The sequence below is a fragment of the Anomaloglossus baeobatrachus genome, chromosome 10 (assembly GCF_048569485.1).
Source record: "Anomaloglossus baeobatrachus isolate aAnoBae1 chromosome 10, aAnoBae1.hap1, whole genome shotgun sequence".
In the NCBI taxonomy this organism is placed as follows: Eukaryota; Metazoa; Chordata; class Amphibia; order Anura; family Aromobatidae; genus Anomaloglossus; species Anomaloglossus baeobatrachus.
In genome coordinates, this window is record NC_134362.1 from 169,950,542 (window position 1) to 169,974,214 (window position 23,673).

Below are 23,673 nucleotides of genomic sequence, written 5' to 3' on the forward strand. Positions count from 1 at the left end.
TTGCACATTTTCTGTTAGTACAATAAACCTCATTTCAATCCAGAAATATTACTCAGTCCATCAGTTATTAGATATATGAAACTGAAATAGCTGCTGCAAAAAACCCAAATTGTTATAAAGAAAAAAGGTTAACATTAATAGGGGTGCCAAAACTTTTTCATATGACTGTATATATATATATATATATATATATATATATATATATAACGTATATATATATATTTTAGTTTTTATAAAAGAGGATATTATGGTATATGTTGCTAGTATTTTTCTTTGCTTTTGCATTTAGTGTTCATTTAATATACATATTATTACTTTGTTATATATTACCTAATTTGTATGTTATAGTTTCTTTATATATATATATTTATTTTATACATTTTTATATATATTTTTTTCATCATGGACACTCAATGTAACCTCGCGGTGGTTATGCAAGTACAGGGAGGGGTACAGCCATTAGATGTGGTGGTCAATGACGGGCCGATGTTGGGGTCCCGGGCGCGTTTTGTACCGGACCTCTTCTTACTGGCAATACATCGTTAGCACATTCTTCTGGTTTCCTCTAACTAGTAGAACTGGTGGTCTCAGGTCTTGGGACAGGGTCTCCAGCCAGGCCATGTACAGGGAGCTCGGACATTTATCTTTTCTGGCAATGGGCATTGTTCTAATAATAAAAAAAAACAAAACAGAAAAGGCGAAAACATTACAAATTTGTCATATAGTATAGAAAACAGGAGCAGTGTAAGGGATGTTAACAAGTAGCATATTTATAAATACAGATTAGGCCAGAAAAAAGCAGCGGCAATTACTCAGGTTTTTAGTGCATTTGTATTATGCATTTCTTGATGAGTTTTTGGTATGAAGCCATTTTGATCTCAAAGGGTAAAAAATTGCAGTAAAAAATGCTAAAAGAATTAAAAACAACAAACAGCAGTATAGGAACATGGAAGAAAGAAGCATTATGTGAATGTGGGTTTCCTCCTATACTACAAAGACATCCGGATAAAGAATGTAGATTGTGAGCCCCAATGGGGACAGTGATGATCACATCTGTAAAGTGCTGTGGAATTAATAGGTAGGTCCCAGGTGGCATGGCATCCCATCGGTATTTTGCCACTTTAAATGGTGGAGATTAACAGCAGCATTTATTTGATTAAACAGAGCTGGATATTGGTAGATGTCGGCTGTATAAAACATCTGGCACCTGCCATGTATAGTGCAAGTGTGGCACCCCTGAGGCTTCAGGCGCCACAGGGTACTACACCTCAGCCGAGGTGTAGTATTCATCCCGGGTAAGGAGGAGGTCATTCACCGGTGCACACCACAATTCATACAAAGTACAGGTAGCTGCCCTACTAACCGGGACTGGGCTAGGGTAGGTGCTAGGGGTGGCCATCAGGAGGTATGGGACCTCCTGCCCACTAGTTCGGTAACCCGGGAGGCGAGGCACCTTCAGGGGAAGTGAGGAGCAACAACACACATCAAGAGTTTGCGCCTTGACCTCGAAAAGGCAACAACAGAAAAGGAAGAGAGGACACGGAAGAGCAAGGGACCCGTGGCTTGGAGCAGCTCAGCCCGGGTTCTTAGGAAGAAGGGGGATCCCAGGGCACCCGTGACTCGTTCCACTGACCAGGCGCTGGGGTGGAGGGATTACCAATAGAAAGGACACACAGAAGGAACACCGGCCTTGATCACCGAACTATCCGGGATCAGCTGGAGCCCATAACAGTGGATCTCCTCACTCCATAGGCGGTGACATCTCAGTGAGTAAAGAACTTTGATGGCAACCCCTGTGTCGTCCCATCACTGCCGGCGTCGACGCCCTCGTGCCCCGCCACCATCAGAGACTACCACTCTCATCATCCTCGGGGCCTGAGCTCTGCCTGTGGAGAGCTGCACCAACCAAGCTGCGCTACCATCTACCCCGGAGGATACCTCCCGCAGCGGCGGTTCCCATATTAGCTGTACATCACAGGTGGCGTCAAGAATACAAACTCTTCTCCCCTGTAAATATTCCCTCTGTCCATCTTTATGGACACCATCAGGGTCACGGATCCGGGCCTGGTCACTGTGACATTCCACCCCCTACACCGGCCCGGTGACTAGCAACCCCCCAGACCCCGTGGGCCCGTCACAGGCTCAGCTACTGAGCCTGTTCCCTATATCAACACCCGCATGTCCTATGACTGAAGGAGTTAAAGGAACACTAAGCTTGTAAATTAATGCTATATAAAAAAAAAATAGTTGTCTTCCCCTTTTGAAGCATTATCCTGAAACAATCAGACACGAGGAAATCCTCGAGAGAGCAAAAAAGTTAATTTCCTGTTGATTAGTACTATCTTTGGGTGGCTAAAGCTTTCCTACTAAGCCAAAGGGGTGGTGCTTAGTAATTTTTGTTCCTACTGCAGACAGGGCAGAGGGGGGAGGCTCCTGCTGCAGGTTTTTGTCTTACAGTCACACGCAGGAGGAGAAGAGGGGACATTGCTGATCTGTAATAAAAGGCTACATTAATTTGAAAACATTTTTGTTTGCACTTTCTGTATTTAGTGTTCCTGCTTTTTGGAGTATGTAGAAGTCTCCAGTCTATGCCCGGCCTTGGATAATGAATGGCACACAGAATCCTATGTGCAGTGATGTTTGATTTCCCTTTTCGCTGTTTGACGTGGCTCTATTTGACTTTCCTCTTTGTTTGCGGTGTATTCCAGGTATAAGCACTGACATTAACGTCCCCGTTCTCAAACCACAGTTTCTATTTGGCACCGTATGGAATGAGCTAATTCTTCTAACATAGCCAGTTTCGGATGGGGTCGAGTTCTGCTGCCCCATTGGGGGGGGGGGCATTATCTCGAAAATAAGTGAACGAACAGCTAGAAGCTAGAAAAGTGTGGAAGTCTTGCCTTTCCCTCCAAAGCTTCATTGCAATGTTAATCAGACAGCATGCGGACTGCAGACTGCACAACAAAAGGACCAATCGGTGAAAATGGATGAAATTCACAAAAAGAGAACCAACATAGAACTTATGCAAGGGAATTGTGAAAAACAATGTGAAGTGCATGATCCCGACGTGCGTTTCGACGCACCTTCTGTTTCTGGGTGGACACTTCACTCATGAAGTTGATCACCACTGGGTAAATACATTCAGCACTTCAGTGCCACAATTGTTGGAGTTTGTTGGGCTCAGTGGTACTCAGATTATTATGTCTGGTATTCATTCATGTCATTAGTCTAATTTCTATTGTAAATGCATCTGTGTTCATATTCCACCTAGTCAGAATATATCATGACATTTCTGCTATTTAATTCTTCTTGATCTATGTGGATGTATATATTTTGCATACTCACCTCCAATGTCATTTTTGTGGGCACACAGGTCATATTACACCAACTCCATTGCTTTTTTTATCTGGCCTTTTTACCTCTTTTGCTATTAATCCGTGATGAGCACTATCATTCCACCCTGTTTCCCCAAAAATAAGCCCTAGTAGGATTTTTTGGGAGGCCTTTTGAAGTATGCTTAAAACATAAGCCCTACTCCAAAAATAAGCCCTAGTTGCGGTTCCATGGGGAAGTGTTCAAGCAGCTGAAAAAACGATAGAGAATACAGCAGGACTCTTCATCAAAGAAAGTAGACACCCCCAAAAGAAAACAGACACGGCCAAAAAAAGCAGTACCTCCAAAAAAAACAAAAAGTGCACTCACCAGACCCCAAACAATTACAGTTGGCAAGTGTTGGTGGTGGATGGGCTCTCACACAGAGATCTGCGTCGCTGTCAGGTACCTCACCATTCCAGCTCCATTGCACTGCAGCTCTCACAAGCAAATCGAGTACCTGTATCACTCTGCTCCAGTGATACTGCTTCCAGTCACCAGGGGGAGCCAACCGCTGTGGAACACAGAGGGACCTGCCAGCAACGCAGATTTAGAAGAGCTAGCACGATCTGAGAGTGGCATGCATCATATAAAAGTGCAAATTCATGGATTTATTCCAACTGTACTATAATATAAAATAAGATTTTTAGCAAATAATTGATCAATTCTTTGAGCCACCCCTGCCAACGTCACGGCAAATCTCAATAGGGGGGGTCCTACTCTATATTATATCTTTCATGTGCCATGCGGCCTCCTAGATAAAAAAAAAAATTAAAAACAGAACCATATTGAAGCACACATACCTGTAACCTATATATAACCGCATCCATGTCGCAAAAAGAGGCAACTGCGGATAAAAGGTCAGCCAAGGTCCCAGCGTGTGTGGCGTCTGCGACATGGAAGTGTTATATATAGGTTACAGGTATGAGTGCTTCAGTGTGTGGTTCTGTTTTTACATTTTTTTTATCTAGGAGGCCGCATGGCAAATGAAATACATTATATAGAGTAGGACCCCTATCGAGATTTGCCGTGAAGTGGCAGGGGTGGCTCAAAGAATTGATCAATTATTTGCTAAAAAATCTCTTTTTATTATAGTACAGTTGGAATAAATGCGTGAATTTGCACTGTTATATGATGCATGCCACTCTCAGATCGTGCTGGTTCTTCTTTCTCAGCAATGCAGATTTGTATGTGAGAGCCCATTCACTTCCCAACTCTCATTGTTTGTGGTCTCGTAAGTGCAATTCTTTAAGGGGGTGTCTGCTTTCTTTTGGGGGTAAAATTAGCAGTACATAGAGAATAATAAATTCAAGCAGGTAATTTAACCCTTTGTAAATCTGGTCTGTACCCACCACTATAGGACGGGTTCTCCACCATGAGAACAGCAGATCAGATAAGAAAATATGTATCTGACCCAGTAATAGGATAACACACAATGTGGATGTTCCGGAATGCGATGATGTGATTATATCTGAATAAATGTTTTATTAATAATATTTTTTTATTGTTTAAGAATACATGTGGATTGTTGTTTATGGGAAAAATTAAGACATCCCCTGAAAATATGCCCTAGAGCATCTTTCGGAGCAAAAAAAAAAATATAAGACCCTGCCTTATTTTCGGTAAAACACGGTATCTACCTCATACACGCTGTTTTAATCATTGTGGGCTTTCTGTTCCATTATAGGGGTGGCGGATCTGTCACATGACGGCACAACTCACCTGACGTCCCGTACTGACCTATATTAGGATCTTTTGTGGGGTCCCTCATTTTTACAAGAACGAAAGTGTAAGGATCCCAAGTCTATACTCACACAACGATCAGTGCAGCATCCCGGGAGTAATCCAGCAGGACCTCATTGAGTCGGATTTGTCTCAAAGACTATAAAAAACATAAAAAAGTTATCATTTTTGCATTTGGGTTTAATTAAAAAAAATTGCATTGTTTGACTTTTACACGTTCTTTGTTTCCCTGCACTTTCTACTTTGATGTGGTCATAAATCAGGTGAGAGGAGTTCAGAAAAACACTAATTCGAATCAAATTAACTCACTGACAGTTTCTCAGTTAACTCCTGGAGTCAGCAATAAACAGTGTAACATGGGGCAAAAAATTGTTATTGAAACCTATTTGCAAAAATGTTTTATTTAAGCCCTAAATGCATGCATTTAAGTAAAAATAAAACAATGATCCCTAGGTTTAGTATGTGGTGCTCTGTGTAAGTCAAGAAGATGACAAGGGCCAGCTTGCAAACATCAATATAGAAATAGAAGCCAAGATGTAAAGTTTCCATCATGACTCCTTAGTTATAGGTACCATTTAAGATGAATGGGCAACTTATGAGTAATTATTTCACTACTTGAGAGTAGTGATGGGCGGACTCGCAGATACCTGGGATTGGCGGGTCTGGTTCCAAGAATTTATCCCGGATATCTGGCCGGACGCCGGTCCCCATATAAGTCTATGGGGACCTGAATTAGGCACTTACAAATGGTGGTTGAAGGGATATGGGGATAGGAGCAAGCACTTTATACTTACCAGTCACCGCACAGCTGTAATACTACTTCCAGGGCAGCTCATTATCCCTCATGCATATGCACTGTATTCTCCGCCCACCTGCAGTCCCCATGTCTCTGATTGTTTGCAGTCAGTAACACCCCCACCCTGTGTGGCAACATGTCTGACTGCTTTCAATCACAGACCCTGTCTGTCTATATTGGTGTAAAAATAAGTAAATAACTAAAAAAATTGGCACAGGGTCCCCCCATATTATGATACCCATCACAGATAAAGCAAATAGCTACAGGTTGAAGCCCCCAGCTGTGTGCTTATCTTGGCTGTGTATAAAAATAGAAGGAACCGCATGCGACTTTTCAAAAATTATTTAAATTAATAAATTAAAAAAATTGGCACGATGTCCCTCCAATTTTGATACCCAGCCATGATAAAGCCGACAGCTAGGGGCTGGTATTCTCAGGCTGGGGAGATCCATGCTTATTGGGCCCCCCCAGCCTAAGAATAGCAGCCTCTAGATGCAATAATCCTGGAATTTTCCCTGGCTTGAGCAGCCCGGAAACAGTGCACAGCCGCGTGAAAGACTGGTAAGTGTAACGCACCTGCTTTCCCCCATTTTATTTTTTTAAATTACCCATGTTGCTGGACCTGGATCGTTAGGTGACTCTTCTACTCACAAATAGTGATGGGCAGACCTGGACTGTATAAGTCCGGATCCGCATGGGTTCCAAAGTACCCGAGCACTGACCCCGAAGTTATCAGGGAACTCCGGGGTCGGTGGTCGGGTACTTTGCAACCTACGCGGATCCGGACGTTTACAGTCCAGGTCTGCCCATCACTAGTTGTGAGTAGAAGAGTCGCCTACACTTCAATTTTTTTTCTCGACAACTGCTTGCCCACAAAAAACTCCTGCCTTGTTTTGATTGATCACTGTACACACACACACACACACACACACACACACACACACACACACACACACACAGAATGTGATCATTACTCAGACCTTGGGCCTATTTTTCTTGATTTCCTCATCTGATATCTTCCATGGACAGTCCCGTCTCATCTCGTTTACCAGGAACTCTTCTTTAAAGCCGTCATTCAGCATGTATGGCGCAATGAGGTCTTCAAACCGCTTAACGCTGTCAACAAATATCAGTCGTTTGTTTCACAAAGGTCCTTAAGCAACCTTACCCTACCATATAAATGCTGGGGGCCCTAGGAGAATGAATACCCTATGAAATTGCCCAGTTTGCCCTCCCCCTAATGTAAATTCTGCACACCAGCCTGTCTCCTGTTCACTTCTTTTAGACTCCTGCTATTAAGAGACCTTTGGTCACATGACTGAAGTCACCAAAGGTCCTTAAACATCTTAACCTCAGAATACAAACGATAAGGTCCTTAAGAGAGTGGAGGACCCTGAGAAATTGTGCAGTTTGACTTCCCCTAAAGCCGGCCCTGACTGTAACTATGACTTCTTTTTAGAGTAGGGATTAGAGTTCAAGCATACTCCAAAAACTCTGGAAAATTATGCCAGGCATGCTAGGGAAACAAGGTAGTTATCGGTTGGAGAATGGTTCGGCCGATTGTTGGGTCTGCAGCTATCTTGCCCGACTAAGTCTAGTATATTATGTCGATATATCACAGTCATGATATGTTGGCGTAATCCTTAAGTTCTTACTGTTCAGGCCGGGGTTTCTGGTTGATATCTGGTAGAACGTGCACCTCATGAAATCCAATTCTGAACTTACTCAACAAAGAGATCATCCTGCAAGAAAGAAAGAGATACCACAGCTGAAAAGAGACTGCCGCTGAAAAGACGCCGCCGCAGAAAAGAGACCGCCTCGGAAAAGATACCGACGCTGAAAAGATACCGCCGCTGAAAAGATGCATCCGCAGAAAAGAGACCACCGCTGAAAAGAGACCACAGCTGAAAAGAGACCACCGCTGAAAAGAGACCACCGCTGAAAAGAGACCACAGCTGAAAAGAAACCACAGCTGAAAAGAAACCACAGCTGAAAAGAGGCCACCGCTGAAAAGAGACCACGGCTGAAAAGAGACCGCCGCTGAAAAGAGACCGCCGCTGAAAAGAGACCGCCGCTGAAAAGAGACCGCCGCTGAAAAGATACCACCGCTGAAAAGATACCACCGCTGAAAAGATACATCCGCAGAAAAGAGACCACCGCTGAAAAGAGACCACCGCTGAAAAGAGACCGCCGCTGAAAAGAGACCGCCGCTGAAAAGAGACCGCCGCTGAAAAGATACCACCGCTGAAAAGAGACCACCGCTGAAAAGAGACCACCGCTGAAAAGAGACCACCGCTGAAAAGATACCACCGCTGAAAAGAGACCACCGCTGAAAAGATACATCCGCTAAAAAGATACCACCGCTGAAAAGATACCGCCGCTGAAAAGATACCTCCGCTGAAAAGAGACCGCCGCTGAAAAGATACCGCCGCTGAAAAGATACCACCGCTGAAAAGATACCACCGCTGAAAAGATACCACCGCTGAAAAGAGACCACCGCTGAAAAGAGACCACCGCTGAAAAGAGACCACCGCTGAAAAGAGACCGCCGCAGAGACAAAGGGAATGAGAGCACATTCTGTTAATTCGTTAACGGCAGAGTGAAAAGGCGTTAACACCGCACCACCGTAATCATGGATCAGACAGGATAATGTTCAGTGAGTTTTATTCTACGCGTTTCGGAGGCTGTGTGTTCTTCATCAGGATTAATCATAACTGTACAGTCCTATGCACTTGAATGGGTTTGAGCTGCATCGCTCTACAGTACCGGATACAACATCTACTGGTAATCAATGAATTGAATGCTGTTCCTAACCCTATAGATAAGGGGTAACTTTCTATATTCGGATAACACTACGCACATGATTTATTCATATTATTTCCCATTTATTTGAAAAGAATGCAAATTTCAATTCATCAATGGTAGGTGCAATCTATTCAGCTTGTGTAAGTGATGCTTGCTGGTGTATCTGGAGCCGTCGTGTGGTGCGATATACAATAAAATTCTTACGCTTTGCGCTCTTCGTCCATCCGATTGATCTGTCCTCCCACAAAAACCCGGATTTTAACTTTCTCCCATCTCTTCTTGCGGGTCAGAAGGTAGGGGATGAGCAGAGTCAGTCCTGCCAAGAAGAGAAGTTCGGGGTTATACCATGCATGGGCTAGGAGAAGAGGGCAGCCTGACCCTACGACCGGTCCCCTGTGCCTTCTGAGCCCTGGTTCACATCACCCATAGGGAACAGGGACCCCTTTTGGCCCCTGAAATATGAAAACTCTCTTAGTTAATACTGATGTAGGAGGTGGCGAACTACGTCCCCTCCTACATAGATGTGCTATTGTATTATATACAGTATATAATGTATGTCAGAGCGTAAAGTATTTAATGTAGGATGTAGCAGAGCTGGACAGGTGTGGCGTTCGGTGCCCCCTAGCGACTGCAGGTGTCATATGTCTTATATCTAATAATGTATTTGATGGTAAGTATGTTTTTGTATACTGTAAGTAATGTGTAATGTAACATGCTTTAGTAGCTAGTGTAGGGAGCCAGGAGCATGGTAGATAAATGGTTAAGGATAGATAAAATGTTTAGCATAGTGTAACTAGGGACCAAGTGTGCAGGAGTGGGGTGCAGTGGTAGTTAGTTTTATAGGATAGAGCAGGAACAGAGGCAAGTAATGGAGTAGTTGTCAGGGAGAAGGAGACAAGAAGTGAGCAGAGTAGGATCAGAAAGGCAGGGAAGCGAGAAGTCAGTGAAGCAGATGAAGTTCAAGTGAGTGGACAGGGCCAGAAGTGAGAGCCTGTCTAGGATGGGAGGAATCCTCTCATGTCTCAAGACCTCATCCTACGGACAGGCTGTAGAGTGACCTAAGATCGGTGGGATGTCAGGGTAGAGAGATCACCGGCGGGATCCTGAACTGGTCGAAAGCTGCTAAGCCGTTCGAGGGCCCGAGTGAGACACGGCAGCTGCAAGGAAAGGTTACGGAGGGGGGGCATACATGTATTGGGCTCCATTGCTGGAGGATAGTTCCCAGGGCAAGTGGCAGCAAGGCAAATACCCTCCCCCGGAAGAGTAGCACAGCACGGGCGGCCCTGTGTGTCAGAAGCAAGGAAGAGGTGGTGACCTGCAATAAACTGGCTCCTGATTGTGTATGCCTTCACGACGAAGACCAAAAAGTAAAGATAGAGGTGGTTCAGACATTATTGTAAGTGCCGCATGCCCCATCAGGAGCATCACACGGACATACACATTGAATGAAGTAGGGGAGCGGGTGACACTCGGTCGGGATATGGCCATACTCAGTTCTGACCCGTCACATGCTACATGGCCATTGTGAAGATTTCAATTTCTCCTTTAAGAAGTTAAAAAAAGGCAAGTAATCCCCCCCCCATATATACACACCTCCATCATCAAAGAGCCAGTAAATATCTATGGTCTTTTTTGCTTGGTTGACCTGGAAAATGGTGCTGGCCTGCTGCTCGACTGTAACCGCTTCTGGGTCCACTGAAATTCACAAAAAGTACTAGTTACCATTGTAGCTTCCATTTATATATATAGAGGTATGTGCCAAATTTAAAGGGGAACATAGGGCGTTCTCCATAATAGGAATCATCATAAACATGCGGTGAGTGGTAGACACCAAAATCAGATGGTTAGATTTTTATAGTTGTCCCCTTTCCGAAATTTTTCCGAACATGCAAAATTTGATATAAAAAAACAAACAAAACAATTGTGCTCCGGGTTCAAAGCTTGAGACGCTGCTGCCTCGGTCTCTGTTGTTTGAGAGCAGCAACATCACATCAACGGTGCTGCAACCAATCACTGAGCTGAACAGCTCCATCGATGTGGTCAGCATGAGCCGCTGAGTTTAATGACTGGCTGCAGCGGTGTCGATATGATGTCATCATAAAGCTTGAGACAAAGGAGACACGTGAGGTCACAGCTGCTTGGCGCACCCTTGATTTCCCGGTTTTCGCAGAGGTGTGCTGATTCATTCCATGACAGCAGGAGAGTCCACTCCACAGCGGTCACTTACATGTTCCTGGACACATGCCGTCTGCTCCGTTTTCAGCCCCAGTTTTCAGATTCGATTCCTCCATGTGTTGGAACACAGGATTTACTACATAGAATAATACCGGCTCGTTACGACATCTGGGTAATGTCATAGAGCGGCAGACGTTTTCGGAGCGTGCACTTACTGTGAGCTTGCATGACACGGGACATGTTCAGACCTTCCTTCATCCTCAGCAGGCACAGGCCACAGTTGAAGTCAAAAGCATCACTACAAGACAGAGGAGGAAACTGAGAGACTGACAGAGAGCGCTGTCATGGCGTTCTTCATAATTACATAGGTTGAAAAAAGCCCCCTGTCCATCTAGTTCACCCTTCCTCCACTAATTATACCTTTTGTCATTAAGTCATTTATAACCAACAATGCTGTGTGTACTGAGGAAATCATCCAGGCCTTTTCAAAAATGTTATAGTACCTGCCATTACTACCTCTTGGGGTAGGGCATTCCACTGTCTGACTGCCATTACTGCCTTTTGTGGTAGGGCATGCCACAGTCTGACTACTATTACTACCTTTTGTGGTAGGGCATTCCACAGTCTAACTACTATTACTACCTTTTGTGGTAGGGCATTCCACAGTCTAACTGCCATTACTACCTCTTGTGGTAGGGCATTCCACAGTCTGACTGCCATTACTACCTCTTGTGGTAGGGCATTCCACAGTCTGACTGATACAAAATAAGGAACAACATTATTATAATTCTTTATTATTGAGGGCTTGTCTGTTTTGGGCAATTTAGACTTAGGAGTCCAATGAACTGTCGGAGACTACGCAAAGTCATCCATGGTGTGAGTAAAGGCTGCATTATCCAGACTGGCCGCAGGGCTCCTGACCCCAAAGCAATAGTCCGGAGACTCGCGGCTGGTCTTGATGTCGCCAATCATAATCAGACCATGAATGTCGAATGTGTGAAACCGGCCTAATGGTGAGATCAGTTCACTTCGTGATGGTGCCAGGTGGCGGAGGTTGTGGCCTAAAGCCAAAAGGGCTTTGCCAAAGGGGCGCTGTCGGGCAATTTTTCAGTGAAAAAACCTCTCTTTTCTCATAACCCCCCCAGATATTTTTCATTTTAGAGTTTACTGCCTGCTGAATAGGTTAGTGGCACAGTATCAATGGTGGCCGGTGTCCTAGGTAATGAGCACAGTCTTAGAAGCCCTTTGCTCTACTGCTTGGATTCACAGCTTTGAAGCATCTGTGCCCCTGCACTTCTCAAAGCCTCCTTTACTCGCCGCATCGGAGAGCGCACAGATCGGCCATTTTCACAGCCATGTGTCAATCAGGAGCACACTGTCCCATGACAAACAGGAACCCGGGAGGCCGGTGGAGCAGTGCGCTCCTGAATATTAGACATTGACAATTAGCCATTTTAGGGACCCATTTAAAGAGCACATAAAATGGGCTCTATATAGACCCAAAAATGTTTTGCTTTAGCCACGGATGAGCGGTTCAGGTCCATTTTATGCACATTTGTTGTTCAATGGTCAAATTTCCCTGCAGCATTACCAACATTAAAATAAGGCAATACATGGAGCCTATGGAAAGCAACGGGATATTTGCGGGTATGTATAAATATCCCCAGAGAAAAAAAGCTTTTTGTAGTCAATCTGTCTTATGGATGACAGAAAGGGGTACTTTGCACGCTGCGCCATCGCTACTGCGATCTCTTCGTCAAATCAAAAGTGACGCACATCCGGCGCCGGTAACGACGTCGCAACGTGTAAAGCCTAGATGCGTCGATAAACGATCGTAAAAGCGTCGTAAATCGGTGATCTGTGTAGTGTCGGTCATTTTCATAATGTCGCACCAATAGGAGATACGATGTTGTTCCTCGTTCCTGCGGCAGCACACATCGCTGTGTGTGAAGCCGCAGGAGCGAGGAACATCTCCTTACCTGCCTCCACCGGCTATGCGGAAGGAAGGAGGTGGGCGGGATGTTACGTCCCTCTAATCCGCCCCTCTGCTTCTATTGGCCGCCTGCCGTGTGACGTCGCTGTGACGCCGCACGACAAGCCCCCTTAGGAAGGAGGCGGGTCGCCGGCCAGAGCGACGTCGCAGGGCAGGTAAGTGCATGTGAAGCTGCTGTAGCGATAATATTCGCTATGGCAGCTATCACAAGATATCGCATGTGCGACGGGGGCGGGGACTATCGCGCTTGGCATCGCAAGCATTGGCTAGTGATGTTGTAGCGTGCAAAGTACCCCAAAGACTCCTGACTAAACATACTTAAAAGATGAATTCCTCTATGGAGGTCCCCTTTAAATTCTGCATCTACGAATACCTATAGACTGTGAGCCCTCGTGGGCAGGGTCATCTATCCTCCTGTAGACTGTGAGCCCTCGTGGGCAGGGTCCTCACTCCTCATGTAGAATGTGAGCCTTCGTGGGCAGGGTGCTCTCTCCTCCTGTACACTTGAGCCCTCATGGGCAGGGTCCTCTCTCCTCCTGTAGAGTGTAAGCTCTCGTGGGCAGGGTCCTCTCTCCTCCTGTAGAGTGTAAGCCCTCGTGGGCAGGGTCCTCTCTCTTCCTGTAGAGTGTGAGCCCTCGTGGGCAGGGCCATCTATCCTCCTGTAGACTGTAAGCCATCGAGGGCAGGGTCCTCCCTCCTCATGTAGAATGTGAGCCTTCGTGGGCAGGGTGCTCTCTCCTCCTGTACACTTGAGACCTCATGGGCAGGGTCCTCTTTCCTCCTGTAGACTGTGAGCCCTCGTAGGCAGGATCCTCTCTCCTCCTGTAGAATGTGAGCCCTCGTGGGCAGGGTCCTCTCTCCTTCTCCATCCACTAATACCTATAGATTGTGAGCCCTCGTGGGCAGGGTCCTCTCTCCTTCTCCATCCACTAATACCTATAGATTGTGAGCCCTTGTGGGCAGGGTCCTCTCTCCTTCTCCATCCACTAATACCTATAGACTGTGAGCCCTCGATGTCAGGGTCCTCTCTCCTCCTGTAGAGTGTGAGCCCTCATGGGCAGGGTCTTCTCTCCTCCTGTACCTCTCTGTGCCTCTGTATTGTTCATGATTATCTATGTCTACATATATTTTGTCAGAAGAGCTACCTCAATTCAAATTTTATACTAAAAAACCTTTTATTCTAAATTTCATTAAAATTCACAAGACAAAAACCATTCCACACTGTGACCACTACCTGTATGGAAAGATCACATCCACAGAAAATCAATTTGTACTGTTCAAAGAAGGGCAATAATTTATTAAGATAGCCCTCAATCTATCCTTTTCCACTACCTATCAATGGAGATATGACTTGCGTCACACGCACCCTAAATTACATTGGTGCCCCCATTTATCGGTGGCTTTCCCTGATATACTGTCCCTAATTTCCCTTCCTATTCAATGGGGATTTGTGGGACAAAATTACTTCCGTAATGGTAAGACAAAAAAAAAAAAATCCCTTATCTGGGATATGTTACAGATAGCACCTTTCCAGATTATATTCATTAATACCATACAGTGGTTCCAAGGTTCTCCATGATCCTCCCCAGTTTCACAGCCTCAATGTCTACATATGCCCCATTTCATATGTTAAACGCCATGAAATAAATGGTGCTATAATAATATTAATAAATAAGATCTGCCACGTAATGTATGCAGAGGTCATTGTAGTGAGCTATCTGCCACCTAGTGGTCAGAGATGGTGAAGTACATACTTGTATCAACAATAGAACCAAAATCGGTGTGTAAAAATTGCGACATTTAATTGTAGTAAATGCCAAATGCATTAAAACATAACTGTTGTTTTAATTTTTATTTCATTAATCAAGAGGACAAGCCACTTTGTAATAATCTTATCAGACACATTTACTTCTTTCTCCGCCAGAATCGATCAATCAACAATGCGGAGATAAAATCTGTATTCAGCAAAGACTTTCCCGTTACTAAGATAGGAGATGACAGATGGTGCTGATGAAATTCTGATGATGGGGGAGGAGCTACAGGCAGAGGAAGGAGCTAGAGGCAGAAGAAGGTGCTAGAGGGAGGAGCTATAGTCAGAGAGGAGCTAGAAGGAGGAGATAGACAGAGGGAAGAACTAAAGGCAGAGGGAGGAGCTATAGTTAGAAAGAGGAGCTAGAAGGAGGCGCTAAATGCAGATGGAGGAGCTAAAGGCAGAGGGAGGAGCTAGATGCAAAGGGAGGAGCTAGAGGCAGAGGGAGGAGCTAGAGGCAGAGGGAGGAGCTAGATGCAAAGGGAGGAGCTAGGAGGAGCTAGATGCAGAGGGAGGAGCTAGAGCCAGAAGGAAGACCTACAGGCAGAGAGAGGAGATAGAGGCAGAGGGAAGAGCTAGAGGTAGAGAGAGAAGAGCTAAAGGCAGAGGGAGAAGCTAGAGGTAGAGAGAGAGGAGCTAAAGGCAGAGGGAGAAGCTAGAGGCAAAAGGAAGAGCTAGAGGCAGAAAGAGGAGCTAGAGGTAGAGAGAAGAGCTAGAGGCAGAGGGAAGAGCTAGAGGCAGAGGGAAGAGCTAGAGGCAGAGGGAAGAGCTAGAGGCAGAGGGAAGAGCTAGAGGCAGAGGGAAGAGCTAGAGGCAGAGGGAGGAGCTAGAGGCAGAGGGAGGAGCTAGAGGCAGAGGGAGGAGCTAGAGGCAGAGGGGAGCTAGAGGCAGAGAGGGGAGCTAGAGGCAGAGAGGGGAGCTAGAAGGAGGAGCTAGAGGCAGAAGGAAGAGCTAGAGGCAGAAGGAAGAGCTAGAGGCAGAGCGAGGAACTAGTGGCAGAGAGGGGAGCTAGAGGCAGAGAGGGGAGCTAGAGGCAGAGAGGGGAGCTAGAGGGAGGAGCTAGAGGCAGAAGGAAGACCTAGAGGCAGAAGGAAGAGCTAGAGCAGAGAGAGGAGCTAGAGGCAGAGGGAAGAGCTAGAGGCAGAGGGAAGAGCTAGAGGCAGAGGGAAGAGCTAGAGGCAGAGGGAAGAGCTAGAGGCAGAGGGAAGAGCTAGAGGCAGAGGGAAGAGCTAGAGGCAGAGGGGAGCTAGAGGCAGAGCGAGGAGCTAGAGGCAGAGCGAGGAGCTAGAGGCAGAGCGAGGAGCTAGAGGCAGAGGGAAGAGCTAAAGGCAGAAAGAAGAGCTAAAATCAGAAATAAGAGCTAGAGGCAGAAAGAAGACCTAGGGATAGGGGGGTAAGCTAGAGGCAGAGGGGGAGCTAGAGGCAGAGGGGGGATCTAGAGGCAGAGAGGGGAGCTAAAGGCAGAGGGAGAAGCTAGAGGGAGGAGCTAGAGGCAAAAGGAAGACCTAGAGGCAGAGAGAGGAGGCACAGGGAAGGGGTAAAGGCAGAAAGAAGAGCTAGAGACAGAGGGAAGAGCTAGAGACAGATGGAGGAGCTAGAGGCAGGGGGAAGAGCTAGAGGCACAGGGGGAGCTAGAGGGAGAGAGAGGAGCTAGAGGCAGAGAGAGGAGCTAGAAGCAGAGAGAGGAGCTAGAGGCAGAGAGAGGAGCTAGAAGCAGAGAGAGGAGCTAGAAGCAGAGAGAGGAGCTAGAGGCAGAGAGAGGAGCTAGAAGCAGAGAGAGGAGCTAGAAGCAGAGAGAGGAGCTAGAAGCAGAGAGAGGAGCTAGAGGCAGAGAGAGGAGCTAGAGGCAGAGAGAGGAGCTAGAAGCAGAGAGAGGAGCTAGAAGCAGAGAGAGGAGCTAGAAGCAGAGAGAGGAGCTAGAGGCAGAGAGAGGAGCTAGAGGCAGAGAGAGGAGCTAGAAGCAGAGAGAGGAGCTAGAGGCAGAGAGAGGAGCTAGAAGCAGAGAGAGGAGCTAGAGGCAGAGGGAGGAGAGCTAGAGGCAGAGGGAGGAGAGCTAGAGGCAGAGGGAGGAGCTAGAGGCAGAGGGAGGAGCTAGAGGCAGAAAGTAGAGCTAGAGCCGGAGGGAAGAGCTAGAGGCAGGGGGAAGAGCTAGAGGCAGAGGGGAAAGCTAGAGGCACAGGGGGGATCTAGAGGCAGAGGGAAGAGCTATTGGCAGAGAGAGGAGCTATCGGCAGAGCTTTGCCCCCTCTTCTATCTTCTGGCAGGTCTGGCTATCTACATACCATGGGTGTGTCTCATGTGTCAAAATGGAGACTGAGTATTTTACACATGGTCAGTATGGGGAGACTGTGATGTTTCCAGGAATTCTCTGTGAGAAGGGAGAATTCGCTTGCCCTGACCGGGATGGTGGATAGAGGTTGTGACGCCTCTCGAAGGGATCCTCTGAAGGAAGAGGGGGTTCACGTCTATGTGTATTATACCAGGAGTGTGGTTTATGCATGTGTCAATATACCTGCTGGACTTTTAAGAGCAAGTGTTCCTGAGTGCTACCTCACCTCGCAGGCAGAGTGACCCCATCATAGGACCTACAACTAGGAATATACAGGACTTGGCTTTCTTATGCCATAATTTACCAGTGTTGTTTAGAATAATCTATGGTGAATTATGGGATGTCCATACGTACTGTAGTATTGCCACATAACTGTCAACGTTTCTCGGGTGAGACGACTGCCAGTTCTTCTTATATCCTAAAAACAGGACATTTGGCTTCATGTGCCCGAGCCCAGAAGCCTAAATAATGGAGAGAAGACACAATAGATGGAGAAGAACAATACAAAATAGATGGACCCTTAGATAAGATGTCTCCTCTGATCCTGCTGATAGACAAGGGAGCCTCTGCTGACATCTCCCAGACCCGTACTTTTCCTCCGCACAGTGTCGCCTGCCATGTGACTGCTGCAACCAATCAGTAGCTGTTGATTGGACAGAATGTAAAGGCTACAGTCAAACAGGAAGAAACTGTTTGGCTGCAGCCAATTAGCCGGTTCCACCAGGAGATCAGCGGGATCTCTTCTCTTTTACTTTCACGGGCCTATTAAGAATAACTTTTATAGTAGTGGACTGCCCCTTTAAATAGTTCTAATTAATATTGTTAATCGCTAATTTACAGTCGGAGTAATTCAATGTTCTTATTCTCTATATGAAGGATCTACCATCATTACCTGAATTAGCATCTGGGCTCCGCTCCGCAGGTCGTCTGCAATAAGTCCCGTATAAAAGCTTCTAATTTTTCTCTTATTTAGCCACTTAATATGGCCGTCTGGATTCAACTCTTGGAGTTTTTGCTTGCGTGGGCCCTGTGAAAGAAAAATACTGTGAAAGTATTTTTCGATACGGTCCAATATACAATGTGTGGCTTCTTCCAAGTGCTCGGAGATGCCCCCAGTGCACTTCCAAGGGCTCAGACACGCCCCCAGTGCACTTCCAAGGGCTCTGACACGGCCCCAGTGCACTTCCAAGGGCTCAGACACGCCCCCAGTGCACTTCCAAGGGCTCAGACACGCCCCCCAGTGCACTTCCAAGGGCTCAGACACGCCCCCCAGTGCACTTCCAAGGGCTCAGACACGCCCCCCAGTGCAGTTCCAAGGGCTCAGACACGCCCCCCAGTGCAGTTCCAAGGGCTCAGACACGCCCCCAGTGCACTTCCAAGGGCTCAGATGTCGCGGGCGGGGAGGAGGGTGTCAGCACACTACGCTCACCCCTTCTGCTCGGGTCCGGCGGCTGCTGCTCAGTGGTGGCTCGAGCGGTGGGCCGGATCCCGGGGGTTCTCGAGCGACACTCCTCACCCGTGAGTGAAAGGGGGTTTGTTGGGTGTGGGAATTGTTTATTGTCCGTGACGCCACCCACGGTTGTGGTGATTTCACCACCGCTGCTCTATAGGCCCGGGGACGATGGTGTGTAGCAGCGAGATGTTGCGTTGCCCCTCCATGGGTAGGGGTTTGGTGATCCCGGGGCCCGGTGATGGTGAGGGAGGTGCAGGGCCTGGTGGGCGCAGGGACGCGAGGGCAGCGCTGTGCCTTGCGGCACTGTGGTACTCACTCAGCCTGAGACGTTGACACAGTTTTACGGTAAACCACACGGCTGGAAAGACGGTTCCCACGGACGGCTGCACTTGCTCTCCCAGTAGGTAACGGTGATGTCCCTCTGACCTGCACCTGATGTTTCTAAGTTGGTAGCGATGGGTTCCCACCGGTAACCCGCTCCCCGGCTTCAAGCTGGACCGGAGGAGCTCTACTTTGCCCGCAGACGCTGGCCCTGAGGAACTGGTGCCTTGGCGGTGGCGGTGTTCCTCCTTAATGGTTGGACTGTTGCCTTCAATCGGGACTTGGTTGTTGGGGGATCTACGTCCCCTTCACTGACGGATTCGGCAAATTATGGCGACTCCTAGCCTTGCCGGGGTCCGAGAGGCCCCTGCCCTGGTGCTGACTGTCCTTTGCACGCTGCTCCACACCGCCGGGTCACTACCCGTCCGCGGTCCTTCCAGGAACTCCCGAACAGTCACCCCTCTGGACAGTCACCGTCGTTGCTGACCCGGTCCTACACACAGCTGGACCAACTTCAGGCTTTTCACTCTCTTTCTTTCCTGTCACCACTCTTGCTTTCCTCCTTTACCACTTTACTTCCTTCTACTTTCACTTCCTTAAGTCAACTCATGTTTACTCCTTCACTTCCCTAACTGATCTGCCTGGTTTCTCCTGCCTCCAGAGCTGTGAACTCCTCGGTGGGCGGAGCCAACCGCCTGGCCCACCCCCTGGTGTGAATCATCAGCCTCTGGAGGAAGGCAACAAGGATTTTAGGTTAGCCTTGGTGTTCCTAACTGGGATGTAGGGTGTGGTGGTGTAATGACCTGTGACCCCTGGCTTGCCCAGGGCGACACATTCCCCCTTAGCAAAATGCAGACCGTCCGCGGGCTGCCGTCCAACACCGGTTTTATTTTTCTGCAAAAGATAACATGGTAGAACAAAAACATGTAAACATTTTTAATGAATCTTCCCATAGCTGGAGGCACATTTCTTAAACATTGCATAACGGTTTACGGTCACGGTTTCCGCTCTCTCCCACCCAAGCAACCTGGCCCTGATGCTGCCCCTAAAACCCAGGCAGCACCCCTTGACCCACAGTCCAGCACACGGTACCCGAGCGGGATCTGTCCTTCCCCTCCAGAGGGTAGCCACCGGTTCCTTTGGTGGCTGGGCCCCAGCCTGCTCTGCTGAGGGCCCTCCCTCCAACCTGCCTCTCCGGAGGCGGCATTGCGGAAACGGTAACGGCAAACAACTTATTTACAAGCCACTAACGTTTGTGGTTGCCCTGCAAGTTCACGGGCTTGTCCATGGATAGTTCTCATGCAAAACAACTTTTAAACAGTCCCCACGGGGACAACGGTGCCGGCTCCAGCCGGTTGCAAATCACGCAGACAATCAGGTGAAGTACTCGGTAATCATTTTCATCATTAGCAGAACTTTCAAACAAACAAACAAAATGGTGGTCCCAACGGGGACCGTGCAGCGGGCATCCGCTGCCCTACTGGGTATTTTCGTCCTCCTCACCCGGCTCGGGGTGGAAGGACACGGGCACCAGCCCCTCCAGTGCGTAGCAAGCACGGCGTGGAAGGGCCGCCCGATACCCGTTGCCCCCGGTTCGGGGAACATAAGTGGCCTCCATGCCAGGCAGGACAACGACCCCCTCCTCTTCTTCTGACACAGGCTCAGTGTCAGGCCCGGAGTCGCTATCTTCTGCCTCCGCCGCAGTCACAGAGAGAGGCACACCCGACGGGCCAGGTGCGGTGCAGCACGCGAGTGAGTAGGACGGAGGTAACACAGGAGCCAGGGGCAGACCGGGTCCCTCAGCCGCAGCGGCCGGTCCCTCGGGGACACAGGGGCGTGGGTCACTCTCTAGCTCCTCCATCACGGCCTCCACTCCATACACTCGTGCCACAGCAACTAGCGCCTCCACCTCCGCGGCCCACTGCTCCATCAGGCCGCCGATCTGACTCCGATAGTGACGGCAGATCTCCGCCGCCCGGGCCCTCAGCCATGCCGCTGTTCCAGACACCAGCTCGGTAGTCTCTGCAGAACTAGGTGGGGCGGACATTTCCCGTTAGGGTCGGTGGACCGGAGGGGTCCCAGTGTGTTTGCTTGCACCGCCACACTCACATGCGTCCAGCCACCATCGCGTCCCCCTTAGCTCTTTCCGGCCCCTCCTCTCTCGGGGCGGGGTTTTGGCCTTCGCGCCTCTACTACTCGAGAAGACGCTCGAGCGGGAACTTTTCGCGCCAAAGATGGCGACTTCTGAAATTTTTCTGCCGGATACCTCCGGCGGTAACAAGGCGCACCTCTACCAGATGGCAGAGCGGTAAGATCCTGTTCGTGACGCCAAGTTGTCGCGGGAGGGGAGGAGGGTGTCAGCACACTACGCTCACCCCTTCTGCTCGGGTCCGGCGGCTGCTGCTCAGTGGTGGCTCGAGCGGTGGGCCGGATCCCGGGGGTTCTCGAGCGACACTCCTCGCCCGTGAGTGAAAGGGGGTTTGTTGGGTGTGGGAATTGTTTATTGTCCGTGACGCCACCCACGGTTGTGGTTATTTCACCACCGCTGCTCTATAGGCCCGGGGACGATGGTGTGTAGCAGCGAGATGTTGCGTTGCCCCTCCGTGGGTAGGGGTTTGGTGATCCCGGGGCCCGGTGATGGTGAGGGAGGTGCAGGGCCTGGTGGGCGCAGGGACAGCGCTGTGCCTTGCGGCACTGTGGTACTCACTCAGCCTGAGACGTTGACACAGTTTTACGATAAACCACACGGCTGGAAAGACGGTTCCCACGGACGGCTGCACTTGCTCTCCCAGTAGGTAACGGTGATGTCCCTCTGACCTGCACCTGATGTTTCTAAGTTGGTAGCGATGGGTTCCCACCGGTAACCCGCTCCCCGGCTTCAAGCTGGACCGGAGGAGCTCTACTTTGCCCGCAGACGCTGGCCCTGAGGAACTGGTGCCTTGGCGGTGGCGGTGTTCCTCCTTAATGGTTGGACTGTTTCCTTCAATCGGGACTTGGTTGTTGGGGGATCTACGTCCCCTTCACTGACGGATTCGGCAAATTATGGCGACTCCTAGCCTTGCCGGGGTCCGAGAGGCCCCTGCCCTGGTGCTGACTGTCCTTTGCACGCTGCTCCAGACCGCTGGGTCACTACCCGTCCGCGGTCCTTCCAGGAACTCCCGAACAGTCACCCCTCTGGACAGTCACCGTCGTTGCTGACCTTGCTGACCCGGTCCTACACACAGCTGGACCAACTTCAGGCTTTTCACTCTCTTTCTTTCCTGTCACCACTCTTGCTTTCCTCCTTTACCACTTTACTTCCTTCTACTTTCACTTCCTTAAGTCAACTCATGTTTACTCCTTCACTTCCCTAACTGATCTGCCTGGTTTCTCCCGCCTCCAGAGCTGTGAACTCCTCGGTGGGCGGAGCCAACCGCCTGGCCCACCCCCTGGTGTGAATCATCAGCCTCTGGAGGAAGGCAACAAGGATTTTAGGTTAGCCTTGGTGTTCCTAACTGGGATGTAGGGTGTGGTGGTGTAATGACCTGTGACCCCTGGCTTGCCCAGGGCGACACACAGACACGCCCCCAGTGCACTTCCAAGGGCTCAGACACGCCCCCCAGTGCACTTCCAAGGGCTCAGACACGCCCCCAGTGCACTTCCAAGGGCTCAGACATGCCCCCAGTGCACTTCCAAGGGCTCAGACACGCCCCCCAGTGCACTTCCAAGGGCTCAGACACGCCCCCAGTGCACTTCCAAGGGCTCAGACACGCCCCCCAGTGCACTTCCAAGGGCTCAGACATGCCCCTAGTGCACTTCCAACTGCTCAGACACGCCCCCAGTGCACTTCCAAGTGCTCAGATATGTATTAGTGCACTTCCAAGTACTCAGACATGCCTCCAATGCACTTCCAAGTGCTCAGACACGCCCCCAGTGCACTTCCAAGACTAATTTGCATACAGCTTCTACGCTCAATTTGTCATCGGCACATCGGACCTCTACATAAAAGATATCCTTTTTTTATTGGGGGGCTCCGTACTTACAATGATTATGTTCCCACAGATCATCAGGCTTTGCTTTTTAGTGAATGTTCCTACAAAATCCACCAGAGCTGGCCGGAAGTTTGGCGGTCCGGTGAGGACTAAACACTGTGGTCTGTACGGAGAAGAACGAAGAGAAATTCAACATATTACACGCGGAACAGACATTATCTAATGTATAGTGTTAGTGTTTAGCATGGTGCCCATCTTCAGGCTAGTCCAGGGGCTATGGATGATTGGTGTATCCCCTGCACTGAAAATACTCTGGCGCTAGTTAGCTTCCCTGGCTTAGCCGAGGCACAGATGGTTGTTGATGCCTTTTTTTTTTTTAGGAACCCAGCCCCCAGGACCAAGGCCACAGCTTCTATGACTATCTTATATAAATGTTTCCAAAACTAATAATAATAAAATAATATTCACCGGAAATTTTTGATGTGATCCTCCACTTGGTTAAGCCCAACACAGTAAGAAAGCGCCATGTTATAGGATCCGGCCTGCACAGAGGAGCCCCAGTTTGCCTCTGAAAAAAAAATAATATAAAATAATTTTGATAAAATAAATAATAAAACATTTAATATATTTATCAAAATTATTTTTTCATTGATAAATGTCTTATTAAATGTTTTATTTTTAATTTTATAAAATTTATTTGCCTATTGATAGAATATTAAAACATTTACTAAGAAATTTATTGGAATTATTTTCCTAATGATAAAATAAATATTTATTAATATATTTCTAGGAATTATTTTCTTATCAATAAAATAAATAAAACATTTATAAAGACAGTTATAGGAATTATTTTCCTATTAATAAAATAAATAAAACATTTATTAACACATTTATCAGAATTATTT

General features: G+C 48.2%; 1 protein-coding gene across 2 annotated transcripts in view; it reads right to left on the minus strand.

Moving 5' to 3' along the window:
• Window positions 1-247: 247 nt before the first annotated feature.
• The window catches only part of SLC12A3 (solute carrier family 12 member 3), a 43,851-nt gene continuing 20,425 nt past the window's right edge, over window positions 248-23,673 (minus strand). The window contains exons 15-26 of one of the 2 annotated variants that reach the window (XM_075326892.1): window positions 23,237-23,336; window positions 22,820-22,931; window positions 17,916-18,050; window positions 17,378-17,484; window positions 11,107-11,189; window positions 10,944-11,027; window positions 10,310-10,411; window positions 8,921-9,032; window positions 7,567-7,653; window positions 6,892-7,027; window positions 5,187-5,254; window positions 248-667 (exon numbers count right to left, since the gene is read on the minus strand). In XM_075326892.1, coding sequence (XP_075183007.1) covers window positions 526-667; window positions 5,187-5,254; window positions 6,892-7,027; window positions 7,567-7,653; window positions 8,921-9,032; window positions 10,310-10,411; window positions 10,944-11,027; window positions 11,107-11,189; window positions 17,378-17,484; window positions 17,916-18,050; window positions 22,820-22,931; window positions 23,237-23,336 — 1,268 coding nt within the window. In that variant the 3' untranslated portion in view covers window positions 248-525. The remainder of the gene's footprint in view (window positions 668-5,186; window positions 5,255-6,891; window positions 7,028-7,566; window positions 7,654-8,920; window positions 9,033-10,309; window positions 10,412-10,943; window positions 11,028-11,106; window positions 11,190-17,377; window positions 17,485-17,915; window positions 18,051-22,819; window positions 22,932-23,236; window positions 23,337-23,673) is intronic. The other variant, XM_075326893.1, reaches the window with a different exon arrangement.